This window comes from Tachyglossus aculeatus, chromosome 22, assembly GCF_015852505.1.
Source record: "Tachyglossus aculeatus isolate mTacAcu1 chromosome 22, mTacAcu1.pri, whole genome shotgun sequence".
Classification (NCBI taxonomy): domain Eukaryota; kingdom Metazoa; phylum Chordata; class Mammalia; order Monotremata; family Tachyglossidae; genus Tachyglossus; species Tachyglossus aculeatus.
Window position 1 is genome coordinate 43,561,847 of NC_052087.1, and position 20,368 is coordinate 43,582,214.

At 45.1% G+C, this 20,368-nt stretch overlaps 1 protein-coding gene across 2 annotated transcripts in view; it reads right to left on the reverse strand.

Moving 5' to 3' along the window:
• COPB1 (COPI coat complex subunit beta 1) overlaps nt 1-14,336 on the reverse strand; it is a 30,606-nt gene extending 16,270 nt beyond the window's left edge. The window contains exons 1-8 of one of the 2 annotated variants that reach the window (XM_038764507.1): nt 14,249-14,336; nt 10,486-10,626; nt 8,460-8,689; nt 7,664-7,833; nt 5,250-5,364; nt 4,578-4,670; nt 2,756-2,893; nt 1,457-1,576 (exon numbers count right to left, since the gene is read on the reverse strand). In XM_038764507.1, the coding sequence (XP_038620435.1) occupies nt 1,457-1,576; nt 2,756-2,893; nt 4,578-4,670; nt 5,250-5,364; nt 7,664-7,833; nt 8,460-8,689; nt 10,486-10,576 (957 nt within the window). In that variant the 5' untranslated portion in view covers nt 10,577-10,626; nt 14,249-14,336. Of the gene's footprint in view, nt 1-1,456; nt 1,577-2,755; nt 2,894-4,577; nt 4,671-5,249; nt 5,365-7,663; nt 7,834-8,459; nt 8,690-10,485; nt 10,627-14,248 lie in introns of those variants that run through there. The other variant, XM_038764506.1, reaches the window with a different exon arrangement.
• Between the last annotated feature and the right edge of the window lie 6,032 nt (nt 14,337-20,368).

Genomic DNA, 20,368 nt, shown 5'->3' on the forward strand with positions numbered 1-20,368 from the left:
TCCTTGTCTTCCCTCCCAAACCCTGACCTCTCCCTGACTTTCCCATCACTGTTGATGGCACTACCATCCTTCCCGTCTCACAAGCCCGCAACCTTGGTGTCATCCTCGACTCCGCTCTCTCATTCACCCCTCACATCCAAGCTGTCACCAAAACCTGCCGGTCTCAGCTCCGCAACATTGCCAAGATCCGCCCTTTCCTCTCCATCCAAACCGCTACCCTGCTCGTTCAAGCTCTCATCCTATCCCATTTGGACTACTGCATCAGCCTTCTCTCTGATCTACCATCCTCGTGTCTCTCCCCACTTCAATCCATACTTCACGCTGCTACCCGGATTGTCTTTGTCCAGAAACGCTCTGGGCATGTTACTCCCCTCCTCAAAAATCTCCAGTGGCTACGAATCAATCTGCGCACCAGGCAGAAACTCCTCACCCTCGGCTTCAAGGCTGTCCATCACCTCGCCCCCTCCTACCTCACCTCCCTACTCTCCTTCTACAGCCCACCCCGCACCCTCCGCTCCTCTGCCGCTAATATCCTCACCGTGCCTCGTTCTCGCCTGCCCTGCCATCGACCCCCGGCCCACGTCATCCCCCAGGCCTGGAATGCCCTCCCTCTGCCCATCCGCCAAGCTAGCTCTCTTCCTTCCTTCAAGGCCCTACTGAGAGCTCACCTCCTCCAGGAGGCCTTCCCAGACTTAGCCGCTTCCTTCCTCTCCCCCCTCTCCATCCCCCCGTCTTACCTCCTTCCCTTCCCCACAGCACCTGCATATATATATGTATATATGTTTGTACATATTTATTACTCTATTCATTTATTTATTTATTTTACATGTACATATCTATTCTATTTATTTTCTTTTGTTAACATGTTTGGTTTTGTTCTCTGTCTCCCCCTTCTAGACTGTGAGCCCACTGTTGGGTAGGGACTGTCTCTATATGTTGCCAACTTGTACTTCCCAAGTGCTTAGTACAGTGTTCTGCACACAGTAAGCGCTCAATAAATATGATTGATTGATTGACTGATTGCTCCACAAGCACCGAGCACTCAATAAATACCACTGATTGATTCAACCACAGAATTGTCATATACCAAATGGAAAATCAGAACTTTGTGAATTCAATCAATCAGTGGAATTTATTGAGCACTTTATGCAAAGCACTGTACTAAATGCTTGGGAGAGTACAATACAACAGAATTGGTAGGCACGTTCCCTGCGCACAACGAGGTTACAGTCCAGAGGAGGATTCTCCCACCTGACGTATTTTAATCAGGGATTTCAAAGGATGACTAACGACATTATTTTGAAAAGGGAAACTGAGCTGACCAAGTAAAACTGTGCTTATGTTAATTACCCATGATGAAACAGAGGAAACTGTTAACTTCGCAAAGCGGGAATTATGAGGGAGTTGAGGTAACTTCCCCAAAACTCAATTAGCAAAAATTTCAGGCAAGGCCTACCTGGAGCACTCTCTCATGGGACGGATGATCCTTCAGTTCTATCAAGCGATCCAGAACTATGAGTTTCACGTTATTGTCACTCTCCTTAATGATCAAGTCAATGTAACACTGAGCAGCAGCCTACATAACACAAGAATCGTTTTTCAGAACCAAACATTTCAAGTAGAGGGTAGAGAAAAAGATGAAGAGAAGCAGTGTGGCCTAGTGGATAGGTTCCTGGGAGGCAGAAGGAGCTGGTTTCTAATCCTGACCCCCACCACTTACCTGCTGTGTGACCTCAGGCAAGTCACTTCACTTCTCTGTACCTCGGTTCCCTCATCTGTAAAATGGGGATTAAGATTGTGAGCCCCATGTGGGACGTGGACTGTATCCAACCTGATTAGCTTGTATCCACCCCAGCGCTTGGTACAGTGCCTGCCACATAGTGACTGCTTAACAAATACGACAAGAAAAATTCCACCTCAGGGAAGAGGGCCTGTTAGCCAAGGTCTTCATCCATGATCCCGACCATTTTCTGGCCCTACTGAAACCACTGCTTTGTTTCTCCAAGCCCATATTCTGCAGGAGCAAAGATGGTGTAGAGAGGGAACTGTAAAAGGCAGCAGCATGACACAGTGGAAAGAGCATGGGCTTGGGAGTCAAAGGACGTGGGTTAGCTCTGCCACCTGTCTGATGTGTGACCTTGGGCAAGTCACTTCACTTCTCTGTGCCTCAATTACCTCAGCTGAAAAATGGGGATTAAGACAGTGAGCATCATGGGGAACAACTTGATTACCTTGTATCTACCCCAGTACTTGGCACAAAGTACTCAACAAATACCATCACTATTATTATTGCTAAAAAACAGATACCTGAAAAATGTTGCAACATGAGTTTCAATTCCCATGAGGGCTTCCTTTTTAAATGGTATTTATTAAGTGCTTACTATGTGCTATGCACTGAACTAAGCCCTGAGATAAATACAAGATAATCAGGCCGGACCCAGTCCATGTCCCACATGGGGCTCACAATCCTAATCCCCATTTTACGGATGAGGTAACTGAGGCAAAGAGAAGTGAAGTGACTCAACCAAAGTTCCATAGCAGACAAGTGGCAGAGCCGGAATTAAAACACAGGTCCTTTGGCCTCCAAGGCCTGCGCCCTATCCACTAGGCCACACAGACAGCTCAAGTTAGCAGCAGGATGCTGGGATTCCACCTCAGAGTAAGGGAACCCAGAGCGAATGGTAGCCCATTCCCGCCCACTTGGGACCCACTGTCGGCTTCTACGTCCCTCACAAGTTCCTCGTGACTTCAATACCTTGATGGCTGTCGGCGCGCTGCTGAGCGTGACTAACGTTCCGGCGGCTTCATATTTGACCGCGGGACTGGACGACTGCAGCAAGTTGTAGATGCAGCGAATAAAGCGAGCCCTCTCGGAAGGATTGGCATGGCAGACCTGGAGGAGGAGAAAACACCGAGAGCTTGTCTGGGATGGGCTCCACTGAGCACAGAGGACAGCCCCGGTCCAGAGGGGGGCTCGGTAACCTGGCTCAAGTGTCTTAAGGACAACTTGGAGGATTTAGCAGAATGGCCAGGTTTTCTGACAGACAATATCTGACAATGACTCTCCCCTGCCTTCAGAGCCTTACTGAAGACCCATCTCCAAGAGGCCTTCCCTGATTAAGCCCTCCTTTCCTTTTCTCTCACTCCTTTCTACGTCGCTCTGACTTGCTCCCTTTATTCATCCCCCCTTCCCAGCCTGCACAGCACTTATGGACATATCTGTCATTTATTTATTTCTATTAATGTCTGTCTCCCCCTCCAGACTAAAGAGAAGCAGCGTGGCATAGTGGCAAGAGCATGGGCTTGGGAGTCAGAGGTGTGGGTTTTAATCTTGGCTCTGCCACTGATCAGCTGTGTGACTTTGGGCACGTCACTTGACTTCTCTGTACCTCAGTTACCTCATCTGTAAAATGGGGATTAAGACTGTGAGCCCCATGTGGGACAACCTGATTACCTGTTTCTATCCCAGAGCTTAAAACAGCGCTCAGCACATAGCAAGTGCATAACAAATGCCATCACTATTATTATTATTATAAGCTCATTGTGGGCAGGGAATGTGTCTGTTGTATTGTTATAGTGCACTCTCCCAAGTGCTTAGTATAGCGCTCTGCACACAGTAGGCACTCAATAAATACGACTGACTGGGTGGCTGTCTTCTAGACTGCAACCCGTTGTTGGGTAGGGACCGTCTCTACATGTCGCCGACTTGTACTTCCCAAGCGCCTAGTACAGTGCTCTGCACACAGTATGCGCTCAACAAATATGATTGAATGAATGATGACTGACTGAGGTGAGATGGTGTGATTGGCCTCAGTCTGGAGACTTCAAAAGGGTGCTCATCTCCCTTTAAAATGCTTCAGGGACAGTCACGTGACCCTGGCCTCGGTCAGATTCATCACCGTCCCAAAAGTATTGCCTGAATTGTGAAGTAAGGTGTAGTTAATATCCGGAAATAAACACGTTAAACATTGAAATGGTGTCAATTCACTATTAAAAGATGTAAGCTCCTTAGTAGTTTTCTCGTTCAGTAACCAAACCACTTTCCCCCCCTTCAATGCTAGCTAATAGAGGGCCTTAGATTAAATCAATTCATTCATTCATTTGTATTTACTGAGCGCTTACTGTGTGCACAGCACTGTACTAAGCGCTTGGAAAGTACAAGTTGGCAAAATATAGAGACGGTCCCTACCCAACAGCGGGCTCACAGTCTAGAAAGGGGAGACAGACAACAAAGCAAAACATATTAACAAAATAAAATAAATAGAATAGTAAATATGTATAAGCAAAATAAATAGAGTAATAAATCTGTACAAAATCAACGACAGAGGGTCTTACCGGCAAATACTACTTTTACTTTACAAATACTACACCGAAGGATAGAGCTAAGTGCCTACGTAAGTTAGGGCCAGAACCCAGAACACGTAGCAAGCTTCAAGCCCATGTCATTAGCAAAAGTACTTTATTACTTATTATTACGCTAAATTCCATTCCAGCAATAAGAATTTTCCCATTTAAATAATTGTTCTCCAAATTGAATTTTAAAAGCTTATTTTAACCAGGTAGATCAGCTACCTTACCTTATAGATCAGTTCCACAATAACCAACTGCAGAATGTCTCCAAATGTTTGCACTTGATCAATACAAGTGCTAAGGTAATCCAAAGCTCGATCCTTAAAGATAAAAGTGATATCACGCCACATCAGAAAATTATTTTCTACTAATTGGCTCATGAAGGATTCATCTACAGAGAAGCAGCTGGAGAAGCAGTGTGGCTCAGTGGAAAGAGCCCGGGCTTTGGAATCAGAGGTCATGGGTTCAGATCCCGGCTCCACCACTTGTTAGCTGTGTGACTTTGGGCAAGTCACTTCATTTCTCTGGGCCTCAGTTACCTCATCTATAAAATGGGGATGAAGACTGTGAGCCCCCCCATGGGACAACCTGATCATCTTGTAACCTCCCAAGTGCTTAAAGCAGTGCTTTGCACATAGTAAGCACTTAATAAATGCTATCATTAGTATTACAAAAGTCAATGAAACTATGGAAAATGCTTCAAGACAGTTTTACTGGTGAAATGCCTAACAGCGCACCTTTGCTTTATACCCAGCTTTGCCAGAGCTTAGTATAGTGCCTGGCACACAGTAAGCACTTCGCAAACACCACAAGACAAACAAATGAAAAAAAAAGGATTATTTTTGTTCCAAATCCCATTTGGGACACAGCCGTGAAAATTGTTCTGGAAAAGTATTCACCTGATCTGCATGGATTAGCATCATAAATGCATTTCTTTTGCAACTTGCATCTTTCTCATTCACCAGGAAGTCATGGATGAGCTCAGGAGCATCGGGTATGAGATGTTCAAAATTCCTTTAAATAAAGTGGGGAAACACATCACACTTGAATCGCTTTGGTTAGAGAAGCAGCCAACCTGGACTAGTGACGTAAAAACAGATCGCGGTTTTTGTGAGATCGGTTACCATCATCGTCATCATCATCGCGGTTTTTGTGAGATCCATTACCATCATCATCATCATCGACACAAGAGCAGTTAATGAGGATCTACTGTGTGCAGTGCCCTGCCCCAGCCACGTGCAGACTTCTTATAGAGGCAAAGCTCACTGTCTTTGGTTTCAAGGATCTTACGGTGTAATGGAGGACACAAGCCGACACAAACTATCCAAGTGCAAGAATGTTGACTACAAATTGCAAAACCCAAAATGATATGGGTAACCTCCACATGCTACACAAGGGCTTGGGGGCTGATGGTCGTCGCCCTGATTCCCTCAAAGTCTTCGACGATGTTGGTACGCAGGTGTCAAAAGAAAACAACCATCACCAATTATATCTATTGAGCCTTTCTATGTGCCAAAGACCATACTAAGCGCTTGAGAGAGTACAATACAACAGAGTTGGAAGACATGTTACCAGCCCACAATGAGCATAATCATAAATTAGTCTTAATCTGTCCAAGACATGTCCAAGACTGAACTTGTCTTCCCTCCCAAACTCTGCCCTCTCCCTGACTTTCCCATCACTGTTGACGGCACTACCATCCTTCCCGTCTCACAAGCCCGCAACCTTGGTGTCATCCTCGACTCCGCTCTCTCATTTACCCCACATCCAAGCCGTCACCAAAATCTGCCGGTCTCAGCTTCGCAACATTGCCAAGATCCGCCCTTTCCTCTCCATCCATACCGCTACCCTGCTCGTTCAAGCTCTCATCCTATCCCGTCTGGACTACTGCATCAGCCTTCTCTCTGATCTCCCATCCTCGTGTCTCTCCCCACTTCAATCCATACTTCATGCGGCTGCCTGGATTGTCTTTGTCCAGAAACACTCTGGGCATGTTACTCCCCTCCTCAAAAATCTCCAGTGGCTACCAATCAATCTGCGCATCAGGCAGAAACTCCTCACCCTGGGCTTCAAGGCTCTCCATGACCTCGCCCCCTCCTACCTCACCTCCCTTCTCTCCTTCTACAGCCCAGCCCGCACCCTCCGCTCCTCCGCCGCTAATCTCCTCACCGTACCTCGCTCTCGCCTGCCCCGCCATCGACCCCCGGCCCACGTCATCCCCCGGGCCTGGAATGCCCTCCCTCTGCCCATCTGCTCTCTTCCTCCCTTCAAGGCCCTACTGAGAGCTCACCTCCTCCAGGAGGCCTTCCCACACTGAGCCCCTTCCTTCCTCTCCCCCTCGTCCCCCTCTCCATCCCCCCATCTTACCTCCTTCCCTTCCCCAGAGCACCTGTATATATGTATATATGTTTGTACATATTTATTACTCTATTTATTTATTTATGTATTTTACTTGTACATATCTATTCTATTTATTTTATTTTGTTAGGTTTGGTTTTGTTCTCTGTCTCCCCCTTTTAGACTGTGAGCCCACTGTTGGGTAGGGACTGTCTCTATATGTTGCCAACTTGTACTTCCCAAGCGCTTAGTACAGTGCTCTGCACACAGTAAGCGCTCAATGATTGATTGATTGATAGATTGATTGATTGATAATCTCTCAATTTTTTGGACATTTCCCAGTATATTCACAGTAGGAAGTTCATCTCCATCTCACAGGCACAGAGATACCTATGCTAAAATGGCTTCTCACCCAGCAGCAGCAGCAGTAAACCAGGACCAACTCTCACAATGGAGAATGATTTTTTGAATTTTTTAATCAGCATGGGCTGCTTTACTACTGAATATGACTAACAACACTGATCTGACCCTGGAGAGGTTTGCTGCCTCTGGGGCGAGCATTTCCACGGAGATGGGGTGGTTCAGAATTATTAAAATATTGCTTCAGCACACGCTTTTCTCATCGTCCTTTGATCTAAGCCCTCATTTCATTTTCTTCCACTCCCTTCTGGGTAACCCTGATTTGCTCCCTTTATTCATTGCCCACTCCCAGCCCCATAGCAGAAATCTGTCATTTATTTATTTCTATTAATGTCTGTCTCTCCCTCTAGTCTTTAAAGCTCATGGTGAGCAGGGAATGTGTCTGTTATACTGTTTTATTGTACTCTCCCAAGTGCTTAGTACAGTGCTCTGCACACAGTAAGCACTCAATAAATACGACTGATCGACCACCAGTGGCTTTAGGCAGCATTACGTTGCAAGTAGTCATCCTTGGTCCAGTAGTCCTCTCACAGCCCGGCTGTTCCCTGTCATTTACCTGTAGATAGTATAGATGGCCAGGACGGCATTTCGGCGCACGTAGCTGTGCCGGTGCTCCAGGCAGGCCCGGATGGCCGGCATTAAAGGTTCCAGCAGTTCCGCCTCTTTCAGCTTGCAGAGGAAACGCAGCGTGGACCCTCGGATGAATTCATTAGGATGCTGAAGGTCCTGGAGTGCAAGTGCACCAATTAGTAATTTTGTTTTGGGTTTGTTTTTCTGGAGCAGTAGGACATTTCTATGTGAAAGAGACTTTCCACAGCCTTGTTTCTTAGCGTTTAAGATTTGACAACCCCTATCAAGCGGACTAAGAAAAAAAGAGGCAAGCCAAGAATATTTCTGGACTCTTTTTTACTACTGATTTGAAGCAATTTCTTCACTTCAAAACCCCAGGCTTCCCGCTGAGGAATAAGAAATTTTTGGAGCCAACCCTGCACGATAAATTGGGGGAGGAAGGGGTGGCAAGGCTGACATTCAGTAAGAAGCCCGCTCCTACAATAAAATCAGTTCTCTGTGATCCTGGGAATCATTCTTCACTCTCCTCTAAAATGCCTTCAGCTTTCATACCTCCTATAGTGCTCCCTTCCAAGTTCTCAGTACAGTGCTCAGTACCCAGGAAACACTCAATTACCATTAATTCATTGATCTCATGAATTCCAACAAGTGCAAATATCAAGAATCAAAACAAACCAACCACCCCTGAATTTGCCAACTGTAACGAATGAATGCACCAATCGAAAAGTACGGCGGGAAAACCAACCTCCCCTTGATCTTAATTCCTAAGTCAGCCCGCTTACCTTTCTATACGCATCACACACAAGGATCATTTCATGTAAGAGCCTGCCATCAGGAGTTGTTTTGGGAACAATCTCCCAAAATACCAGGAGGAGTTTTTTGATGGTGTGATCTTGAAGGGGTAGCACAAAGCGAATGATGGTCATAAGAAGTCCAGGCAGCTTCTCCCCATTGAGAATCATAATAATCACTTTCTTCAGGGCTTCCGTTTTCGACTTCACGTCTCCCTTTTCTAGAACAAAGAGGTCTCGTAAAAAGGACGCAGAATGGTAACATGAAGAGAATTAGGGGTGATATATGAGCCTTCTCCCCACTGCTCTTCTATTAGGAAGGTGGTTCAGCCAGAGGAGAGTGCTAGCAGATGATGACTATTATACCATTCATTAAGCATATTCTATATGCTAAACACTGCAGTAGACATGAGGTTATTAAACTGGACATCGTCCCTGTCTCATCCAGGGCTCCCACTCTACCTTATCCCCATTTTATAGATGAGGAAAGAAGCCCTGAGAGGTGAAGTGATTTGCCCAAGGCACACAGCAAATGGGGCAGTCAAGACTAGAACCTGGAGTCTCCTGACTCCCAACCCTAAGTGCTTTAACTAGGAAGTCTCTGGAAACTCTGGAAACTTCATGATCCACAGGGCTTCCAAAACTCAAGGAAAAAGCTGGAAAAAATAACCCCTTTTTTTGAAAAATGAAACTGGGGGTTAAAATCAGTTTTAGTCAAAAGAAAAATTAAGAGCCCTTATGAATAAAGTGACCCTAATGAAGCTTTGAGAAATGCCAACTAAAATGAATCCTTCATTCCTAGATATATTGACCTACTCCAAGTTTTTGTCTCATTTTTGGTCAATGTCATCAGTCTCCGGGATAAGAATCCTCGCTCAAATGCCTCATGAATACATGGCAGTGTGCCAGATACCATAGAGCTGTCCCTCCCCTTCCCACCCTTACCCCCAATTTTAAACGGGAGGTAGAGAGGAAACAGGAATGGAAAGGATGGGGAAGGAGGAGAGGTGAGGGTAATATTAATCAGAGTTTAGGCCAAATCTGTATGGGATTTTGAGGGACATTCAAGCCCGTGTAGAATTCTCATTTACAATACCAAAGGTCAAGAAACATTCACACTGGTATTTCCTAATTTGGAAGGTTTTTGATTACTGATAGAATGTGTGCCTCTAGTAGTAAAGGCAAACGTAAGTATCAAGAACCGCTGTACATTTTGAAGCGTTCGCAATTGGCAAGCTTTAAGAACTAATCATTCCATTCTGCCTTTAAAAACCGCCCAAACTTTTCAACTCAAAATAGAAACGAGACTGGTTCCTTTGCGATCTGCATTAGGTGTTTTTTCCACGACTGTGTTCCAAAAACTGGGTTGGTTTCATGTTTGTACTGAGAAAACCCAGATCTGCACAGCATTATTTTTTCATGTGTGTTCAAATGTCAAAGAAATTCAAAAGTCACTAAGTCTTAAAGCCTTTGAGTAAATTACACTTTAATTTTACTGCTGATTGGACTAGGTGGCCAGTGAGCAGTCCAAAGGAACAAATTCCCCTTGAGACTTACAACCCAAGTGACTATCTTCACACAGTGCAAGACATTTGCGAACCCTTCTGGGTCCAGACCGGCTGCACATCTAAGTACCACAGATTTAAATTCTTAAGCCAAGGACCTATTTTTTTATGGCATATGGTTAAGCGCTTACTATTTCTCAGAGACTGTTCTAAGCGTTGGGATAGGTACAGATTAATTAGGCCAGGCACAGAAATATTCAGAAATATCTACCAGTTTAACTCTACTTTGCTAAAACACTGCTCTATTTTCAAATTGACACCGAGAAACAGAATAAGAGTAGAATGCATTCCGACCCATGACAAGATTTTTTTTTTGGCTCAAGGGATATCTTGAAGTTTATGAGAGGGCAGAATTCCTTATGCCGTTCTTCTGACTGTCGTTTTATCACGAGAATAAATCCACTTGTTTACCCACTTTAAGCCTCCTCCTCAAATTCCATCCTCTCATTTACCTAGATCGTTCTTCAAGCTGATTTCGGACGGTGGTTCTGAATCCATTGGGACGTTAATCAATGTGTAACACACATTTTCGGCGGCCGTCATGGTTCCTGGTTAAGCAAAGTCCTCAATGCAGAGGTCAGCGATGGGAAAACCTAGATGGGTGAATGCAAGGGATGATTATGTTTAATTTATCAATTGGTATATACTGATTGCTTAGTGTGTTCAAAGCACTGCACTACGTGCTTGGGAAAGTACAATACAAAAGAGTTGGTAGACACAAATTTACAATCTACAGGGGCAGATAGACATAATAATAGATATGGGATGGGGAAACAAGGCAGTGTAAGAATATTTACATAACTGTATGGGGCTTGGGTGTATATCAAGGTGCTACTACTTCTGTAACAGTGATCAAGTCATATTATGGTCAATTACGATCAAATGAAAAGAAACACGACTTTGCAAACATGTAAAGCTCTTCAAGTAAGATTTCAAAGAAATAGTTCAATGAAAGCAAAAAGCTTGGGTTTCCAAGTAAGATTCCAAAGAAATAGTTCAATGAAAGCAAAAAAGCTTGGGTTTCATTTTCATTATTCGTGAGGGGCAGATAGTTTTCTGCACACAGTAAGTACTCAATAAATACCACTGATTGATTACAGCAAAAAAAGTCTCATCACAGCAAGTTAATTTGGGGCCTGATGACACTAAAAATGAAAGCTCAACTTAGGCTTTACTTCAAAAGCCAAAACACAACCCTCCCACATGAGAGGCATTTCACTCCCTCTAGACTATTAGCTCATTGAAGGCAGGGAATGTGCCTGCTATATTGTTTTAATGTACTCTCCCAAGCACTTAATACAGTGCTCTGCACATAGTAAGAGCTCAATAACTATGAGTGACCGACTGGCTGAGTCCCCTGACCAACAACATCGTTGTGGGCAGAGAATGTTACTAGTTATAGTTGTATTTTCCCAAGCCACCTCCCAAACGCTTAATACGTTGCTCTGCACACAGTAAGTGCTCAATAAATACGACTGACTGACTGACTGACTCCCCTGACCATCAACATTGTTGAGGACAGGAAATGTCACTGCTTATTGTTGTAGTGTACTTTCTCAAGTGCTTAATGCAGTGCTCTGCACACAGTAAATGCTCAATAAATATGACTGACTGACCTCTACTCTTCCAAGCGCTTAGTACAGTGCTCAGCAGAGTAAGTGCTCAATAAATACGATCAAGTGACTGGCTGACTCCCTTGACTCTTCCAACCACTTAGCACAGTGTTCTGCACCCCTTACGTGCTCAATAAATACGATCGACTGCCTGACTCCTCTGACTCTTCCTAGCGTTTAGTACAGTGCTTTGCACCTAACAAGGGCTCAATAAATACGATCGACTGACTGGCTGCCTCCCCTGACTATTCCTAGTGCTTAGTACAGTGCTCTGCACCCAGTAAACGCTTAATAAAAACAATTGTGAGAACAAATCAACATGCCCGTTGTTGGGCAGGGATTTTCTTTCTTTGTTGCTGAACTGTACTTTCCAAGCGCTTAGTCCAGTGCTCTGCACACAGGAAGCGCTCAATAAATACGATTGAATGAATGCTTACTGTTGCATTGCAATCTCCCAAGCGCTTAGTACAGTGTTCTGCACACAGTAAGCACTCAATAAATGTGATTGAACGAATGTTTATTGTAGTATTGCACTCTCCCAAGCGCTTAGTACAGTGTTCTGCACACAGTAAGCACTCAATAAATACGATTGAATGAATGTTTACTGTTGTATTGCACTCTCCTAAGTGCTTAGTCCAGTGCTCTGCACACAGTAAGCAGCCAATATGATCGAATGAATGAATGTTTACTGTTGTGTTGTACTCTCCCAAGCACTTAGTCCAGTGCTCTGCACACAGGAAGCGCTCAATAAACACGATTGAATTCCCCCCCCCCGCCCCGGTCCTACCTCCTTCCCCTCCCCACAGCACCTGTATACATGTTTGTACAGACTTATTACCCTATTTATTTTACTTGTACATATTTACTATTCTATTTATTTTGTCAATGAGCTGCTTCTAGCTTTACTTCTATTTATTCTGATGACTTGACACCTGTCCACATGGTTTGTTTTGTTGTCTGTCTCCCCCTTCTAGACCATGAGCCCGTTGTTGGGTAGGAACCGTCTCTATACGTTGCCAACTTGTACTTCCCAAGCGCTTGGTACAGTGCTCTGCATACAGTAAGCGCTCAATAAATACGACTGAATGAATGTATGATTGAATAAATGAATATCTATTGTAATTTTGCACTCTCCCAAGCGCTTAATCCAGTGCTCTGCACATAGTAAGCGCTCAATAAATACGACCGAATGAATGAATGAATGAATGAATGAATGGCTGAAAGACTGTGTGGTGGATGCTCCCCACCCGCGGAAGACCTCCTCCAGGAGGCCTTCCCAGACTGAGTCCCCTCCTCCCTCTCCCCCTCCTCCCGCCTTACCTCCTTCCCCTCCCCACAGCACCTGTGTATATATATATATATATATATATATATATATGTTTGTACATATTTATTACTTTATTTATTTTACTTGTACATATTCTATTTATTTTATTTTGCTAATATGTTTTGTTTTGTTGTCCGTCTCCCCCTTCTAGACTGTGAGCCCGCTGTTGGGTAGGGACCGTCTCTATGTGTTGCCAACTTCATTCATTCATTCATTCATTCAATCGTATTCACTGAGCGCTTACTGTGTGCAGAGCACTGGACTAAGCGCTTGGGAAGTACAAGTTGGCAACATATAGAGACGGTCCCTACCCAACAGCGGGCTCACAGTCTAGAAGGGGGACACAAACAACACAACATACAAACCAAATAAAATAAATAGAATAAATATGTACAAGTACAAACCAAATAAAATAAATAGAGTAAATATGTACAAGCAAAATAGAGTAACAAATATGTACAAACATATATACAGGTGAATGCTCTTACCACCATCATTATTAATAAAGCATTGAGTATTAATATGATCACGATGTTATTAATGATAATAACTGTGGCATTTGTTAAGCACTTACTATCATCATCAATCGTATTTATTGAGCGCTTACTATGTGCAGAGCATTGTACTAAGCGCTTAGGAAGTACAAATTGGCAGCATATAGAGACAGTCCCTACCCAACAGTGGGCTCACAGTCTAAAAGGGGGAGACAGAGAACAAAACCAAACGTACTAACAAAATAAAATAAATAGAATAGCTATGGACAAGTAAAATAAATAAATAAATACTTACTATATGCTAAGCACTGTAATAATAACAGTAATAATAATGGTATTTGTTAAGCACTTACTATGTGCAAAGCACTGTTCTAGGCGCTGGCGGGATACAAGGTGATCAGGTTGTCCCAAGTGAGGCTCACAGTCTTAATCCCCATTTTACAGATGAGGTGACTGAGGCCCAGAGAAGTTAATGACTTGCCCAAAGTCACACGGCCGATAAGTGGTGGAGCCGGGATTAGAACCCACGACCTCTGACTCCCAAGCCCGGGCTCTTTCCACTGAGCCACGCTGCTTCTCCACAGCTTCTCTTGGGAACTTGTACCTCCCAAGCGCTTAGTACAGCGCTCCGCACACAGTAAGCGCTCAATACATACGGCTGAATGAATGAATGAATGAAAGACCTGAAAGCCCCCAGCCCGTGCCGGGCGGGGCTATGGGGGAGGCGCCCCCCCTCCCCCTCCCCCTCCCTCCGTCAGGCGCGGGGCTCGGGCCCGCTCACCTGGGGCCGGTCCTGGTCCGGTCCGATCCGGTCCGGTCCGGTCCTGGCCCTGGCGGAGGCGGCTCCGTGTCCGAGCTGACGTGGAAGCGAGCCGCCCAAACTGGAGCCACCTCGCCCGTACGGCGGCTGCCAACGGACACACCTCCTCCGTCCTCGCTGCTACGGCAGCCGCCAGAGCCCACGTTTCCTCCGTCCTCGCTGCTACGGCAGCCGCCGATAGCCACGCCTCCTCCGCCCCGCGCCAGGCGCCACTTCGCTACTACGGCAGGGACCGAGGGCCAAACCTCCTCCGTCCCGCCGCTGCGCGCTCGACTCTTCGTCTTCATCATGTCATGTCATGTCATGTCATGTCATGTCATCCCTCGGGCCTGGAATGCCCTCCCTCTGCCCCTCCGCCAAGCTAGCTCTCTTCCTCCCTTCAAGGCCCTACTGAAAGCTCACCTCCTCCAGGAGGCCTTCCCAGACTGAGCCCCTTCCTTCCTCTCCCCCTCGTCCCCCCCCATCCCCCCGTCTTACCTCCTTCCCTTCCCCATAGCACCTGTATATATGTATATATGTTTGTACATATTTATTTATTTATTTTACCTGTACATATCTATTCTATTTATTTTACTTTGTTAGTATGTTTGGTTTTGTTCTCTGTCTCCCCCTTTTAGACTGTGAGCCCACTGTTGGGTAGGGACTGTCTCTATATGTTGCCAACTTGTACTTCCCAAGCGCTTAGTACAGTGCTCTGCACACAGTAAGCGCTCAATAAATACGATTGATTGATTGATTGATTGATCATTCATTCAGTTCATTCAATCGTATTTATTGAACGCTTACTGTGACGGAAGGCCAAGCCTCCTCCGTCCCGCGGCTGCGCGCTCGACTCTTCATAATAATAATAATAATAATGAAGGCATTTGTTAAGCGCTTACTATGTGCAAAGCACTGTTCTAAGCACTGGGGAGGTAACAAGGTGATCAGGTTGTCCCACAGGGGGCTCACAGTCTCAATTCCCATTTTACAGATGAGGCAACTGAGGCACAGAGAAGCTAAGTGACTAGCCCAAAGTCACACAGCTGACAGTTGGCGGAGTCGGGATTTGAACCCATGATCTCTGACTCCAAAGCCCGTGCTCCTTCCACTGAGCCACGAAGCACTTACTATGTACTAGGCACTGTACAAAGCACTGGGGTGGATACAAGCAAATAGGATTGGATACAGTCCCCGTCATCCTCGTCATTCATTCAGTCGTCTTTATTCATTCAGTCAGTCGAATTTATTGAGCGCTTACCGTGTGCAGAGCACTGTACTAAGCGCTTGGGAAGTACAAGTTGGCAACATATGGAGATGGTCCCTACCCAACAGTGGGCTCACAGTCTAGAAGGGGGAGACAGAGAACAAAACAAAACATATTAACAAAATAAAATAGAATATGTACAAGTAAAATAAATAAATAAATAGAGTAATAAATACGTACAAACATATATACATATATACAGGTGCTGCGGGGAAGGGAAGGAGGTAAGGCGGGGGGGATGGAGAGGGGGAGGAGGGGGAGAGCAATTACAGTGTGCAGAGCACTGTACTAAGCGCTAGGGAAGTACAAGTTGGCAACATAGAGATGGTCCCTACCCGACAGCGGGCTCACCGTCTAGAAGGGGGAGACAGACAACAAAACAAAACATATTAACAAAATAAAATAAATAGAATAGTAAATATGTACAAGTAAAATAGAGTAATAAATATGGATCACTTACAGTCTAGAAGAGGGAGACAGACAACAAAACAAAACATTAACAAAATGAAATAAATAGAATAGTAAATATGTACAAGTAAAATAGAGTAATAAATATGGATCATTTTCCCAAAGCATCACTCAGTGAATCAATCGATGCAATTTATTGAGCCCTTACTGCGTGCAGAGCATCGGACTCATGGCTCCAGGAGGCCGAAGGACCTGGATTCTAATGCCGCTTCTGCCGCTTGGGTGCTCTGTGTGTGGCAAGTCACTTTCATTCAATCGTATTTTTGAGTGCTTACTGTGTGCAGAGCACTCGACTAAGCACTTGGGAAGTACAAGTTGGTGACATGTAGAGACGGTCCCTACCCAACAGCGGGCTCACAGTCATTTAGCTTCTCTGTGCCTCAGTTACTTAAATAATAATAATGATGGCATTTGTTAAGTGCTTACCATGTACAAAGCACTGTTCTAAGCGCTGGGAGGGATATAAGGTGATCACATTGTCCCACGTGGGGCTCACAGTCTTAATTCCCATTTTACAGATGAGGTAACTGAGACACAGAGAAGTTAAGTGACTTGCCCCAGGTCACACAGCAGAATTGTGGGGGAGATGGAATTAGAACCCATGACCTCTGACTCCCAAGCCTGTGCTCTTTCCACTGAGCCACGCTGCTTCTCTTATCCATCTGTAAAATGGGGATTATTATTACTAATAACAATAATCATAACAATCATTGTATTTGTGACAAATTACCATGTGCCAGGCACTCAGGTAATAAGAGCAAATTGAGTTGGACATAGTCTCTGTCCCACGTGGGACTCATATTCTCAGTCCCCATTTTACAGATGAGGGAAGAGGCCCAGAGGAGTGAAGTGACTTGCTCAAAGTCACACAGCAGACAAGTGGCAGAGCTAGAAGTAGAATCCATGACTTTCTGGCTCTCACTCCCATGCTTTTGGCCATTACACCATACTGCTTCTCAAGACTGTGAACCCTACATGGGACAGGGACTGTGTCCAGCCTGACAAAATAATAACAACAATGGTATTTGTTAAGCGCTTCCTGTGTGCCAAGCACTGTTCTAAGCACTGGGGAAGATACAAGGTAATCAGGTTGCCCCACACGGGGCTCATAGTCTTAATCCCCATTTTACAGATGAGGTAACTGAGGTAAAGAGAAGTTAGGCGCTTAAAACCGTGCTTAATAAATGCCATTATTATTATTATTATTAAGTGACTTGTCCAAAGTCACACAGCTGACAAGTGGCAGAGCTGGGATTAGAACCCACGACTTCTGACTCCCAAGCCCTGGCTCTTTCCACTAAGTCACCGTTTCTTATATCTACCCCAGCACTTAGTATAGTGCCTGACACATAATAAACACTTATCAAATACCACAATCAATACTATTACTGAAAGGTCAGGTTGGCTATGTCTTCTAAATCACTGTAGCCACCACCGTAAGCTCCCGCCCCTCTGAGGGCAGGAATGACAGTTTTTCATCTTCAGCTTTTGTACACAATACACGGTAATAATTGCCTACTTGGTTACCCATGCATGCTGATACAAGGAAGGAGCATCACCTAGTAGAAAGAGCTGGGAGTTAGGAGATCTGAGTTCTCTGCTACTTGCCTGCTGTATGACTTTAGGCAAGTCACTTAGCTTCCCTATGCTTCATATGTTTCATTATCCATAAAAATGTTCTCCCTCCTTAGACTGTGAGCTGTATGTGGGACAGGGACTGTATCTGATCTTCTTCATCCATTTATTCATTCATTTAATCGTATTTATCAAGTGCTCACTGTGTGCAGAGCACTACACTAAGCATTCAGGAGAGTTAGTACAGTGCTTAGTACAGCGCTTAGTACTGTGCTTTGCACACAGTAAGTGCTCAATAAATACTAATGAATGAATGAGAGTACAACAATAAACAGTCACATTCTTTGCCCACAATGAGTTTACAATCTAGAGGTGGGGAGACAGACATCAATACAAATCAATAAAATCACAGATATGTACATAAGTGCTGTGGGGCTGGGAGGGGGGAAGAGAAAAGGGAGTCAGTCAGGGTGACATAGAAGGGTGTGGGCGATGAGGAAAAGTGGGACTTCATCAGGGAAGGCCTCTTGGAGGAGATGTGCCTTCAGTAAGGCTTTAAAGATGGGGGAGAGGCATTGCCTGTCGGATTGGTGTTCCAGGCCAGAGGCAGGACGTGGTGGGCGAGGGGTCGGTGGTGAGACAGGTGAGATCTTCTTGGACCTAGTCTAGTCTCTGAGGTCTAGGACTTGGCCTTGACACACAGTAAGCACTTGACGATTACCACTATTATCATTATTGATATATGCTGCATCTCCACATCCAAAGGGATGCAGTTTGGGTCCAGTTTTATTCTAGAAACTCGTTACCACTGACTTCCAAGCACTTAATCAGCTCACCCCCTCCTATCTCACCACAGTGATCTACTCCAGCCCAGTCCACACACTCTGCTCCACTAACACTAGCTTGCTCACTGTACCCCAATCTCATCCCTTTCGCCACTGATGCCTTTCCCACTTCCTCCCCCTCCATAAACTCCAGACCACCATACCCCCCACCTTCAAAGCATGATTAAGGTCTCTTAATAATCACTGTCCCTCTAGACTGCAAGCTTGCTGTGGGCAGGGAACGTGTCCACCAACTCTGTACTCCTGCAAGCGCTTAGTACAGTGCTCTGCATGATTGATTGATTGATTAAAGCCCTATCTCCTCCAAGAGGACCTCCCTGATTAAGCCCTCTTTTCCCCTGCTTCCTCTCCCTTCTGAGGCACCTCTGTACTTGGATCTGCGACCTTTGGACATTTGATATTAGCCCCACCCTCAACCCCACAGCACTTATGTAACTTTAAACTATATACTACAAACAAGAAACTCCTAATTTTCTCATTTAAATTTTTGTCTGTCTCAAACGGCATTTCAACCACTGAGAGCAGCAGTTCTTGTTCTTACCTCACTTACAGCAATGCTCCTATGGCACCATTTGTTGGGATTCCTATTAAAATTTGTGAGAGGCAGCGTGATCTGAGCGTAATTTATTAATTTCTATTGATGACTTCTCCCCCTCTAGACCATAAGCAGGCATGGGCAGAGAATATGTATCTTATGTTGTCCTATTGCATGCTCCCAGGCCCTTAGTGCATTGCTGTGCGCACAGTAAATGCTCAATGAATAGGATTGACACTGCCTGACAAGTGGAAAGAATGCAGAATGGGGAGTCGGGAGATCTGGCTTCTAACTCCCGTGGGCTCCACCACTTACCTGCTGTGTGACCTTGCCCTAGTCACCTGCCTGGGCCTGTTTCCCTATTCATAAAATGGGGATAAATTCTTCCCCTTAATCCGTGGGCGCTGTGTGGAATAGGCGCTTTGATCTAATTATGTTATGTCACTCCCAGGGCTTGGCATATTATTATCACTCAAAAAAATCTGACTTGCTATAGGCAATTTCACCCAAACATCATTCATTCAATAACATTTATTGAGCCAATACTGTATGCAAAGCACTGTACTAAGCGCTTGGGAGAGTAAACTACAACAACAGACACAATCCCCGCCCACAGCGAGCTCACAATCTAGAGGGGGAGACAGACGTTAGCAGAAATAAATAAATTAAAGATATGTTCATAAGTGCTGTGGGGTTTGGGGGGAGGATGAGAGGGAGGAGCAAGTCAGGGTGGTATGAAGATACCGGATATCCAGACCCATGTACTGTCATGTGCATTTCACCAAGTGTGCAGTGTAACACGATGATGTCATGCATCTTATTTTGGGGAAGTCTATCGTCCATTCTAAGCTAGAGTGCTTCCTCCAGGAAGACCCTAAGACTCCTCCAATGCCCCTAAGACCGCTGTTCTCTTCCCAGGTGAATGTGAACATGGATACTGCCACAGAACTCAGCAGGGACTGAGGTAGAGAGAGGTGGAGCATTTAAAGTAAAAACACTGGGAAAGAATCGTTTCACTATATTATCCCATAAGAGAAGCAGCATGGCATAGTGGATAGAACATGGGGGCCCAGGAGTCGGAAGGAAGTTGGTTCTAATCCCGGCTCTGCCACCAATCTGCTGTGACCTTGGGCAAGTCACTTAACTTCTCTGCCTCAGTTACCTCATATAATAATAATTATTATAAGCCAAGCACTGTTCTAAGTGCTGGGGTAGATACAAGGTAATTGGGTTGTCCCATGTGGCGTTCAGTTTTTACCTCTTTTACAGATAACTGAGGCACAGAGAGGTAAAATGTAAATCTGTAAAATGGGGATTAAGACTGTGAGCCCCACGTGGGACAAGGGACTGCGTGCAACCTGATTTGCTTGTCTCCACCCCAGCACTTAGTACAGTGCTTGCCACATAGTAAG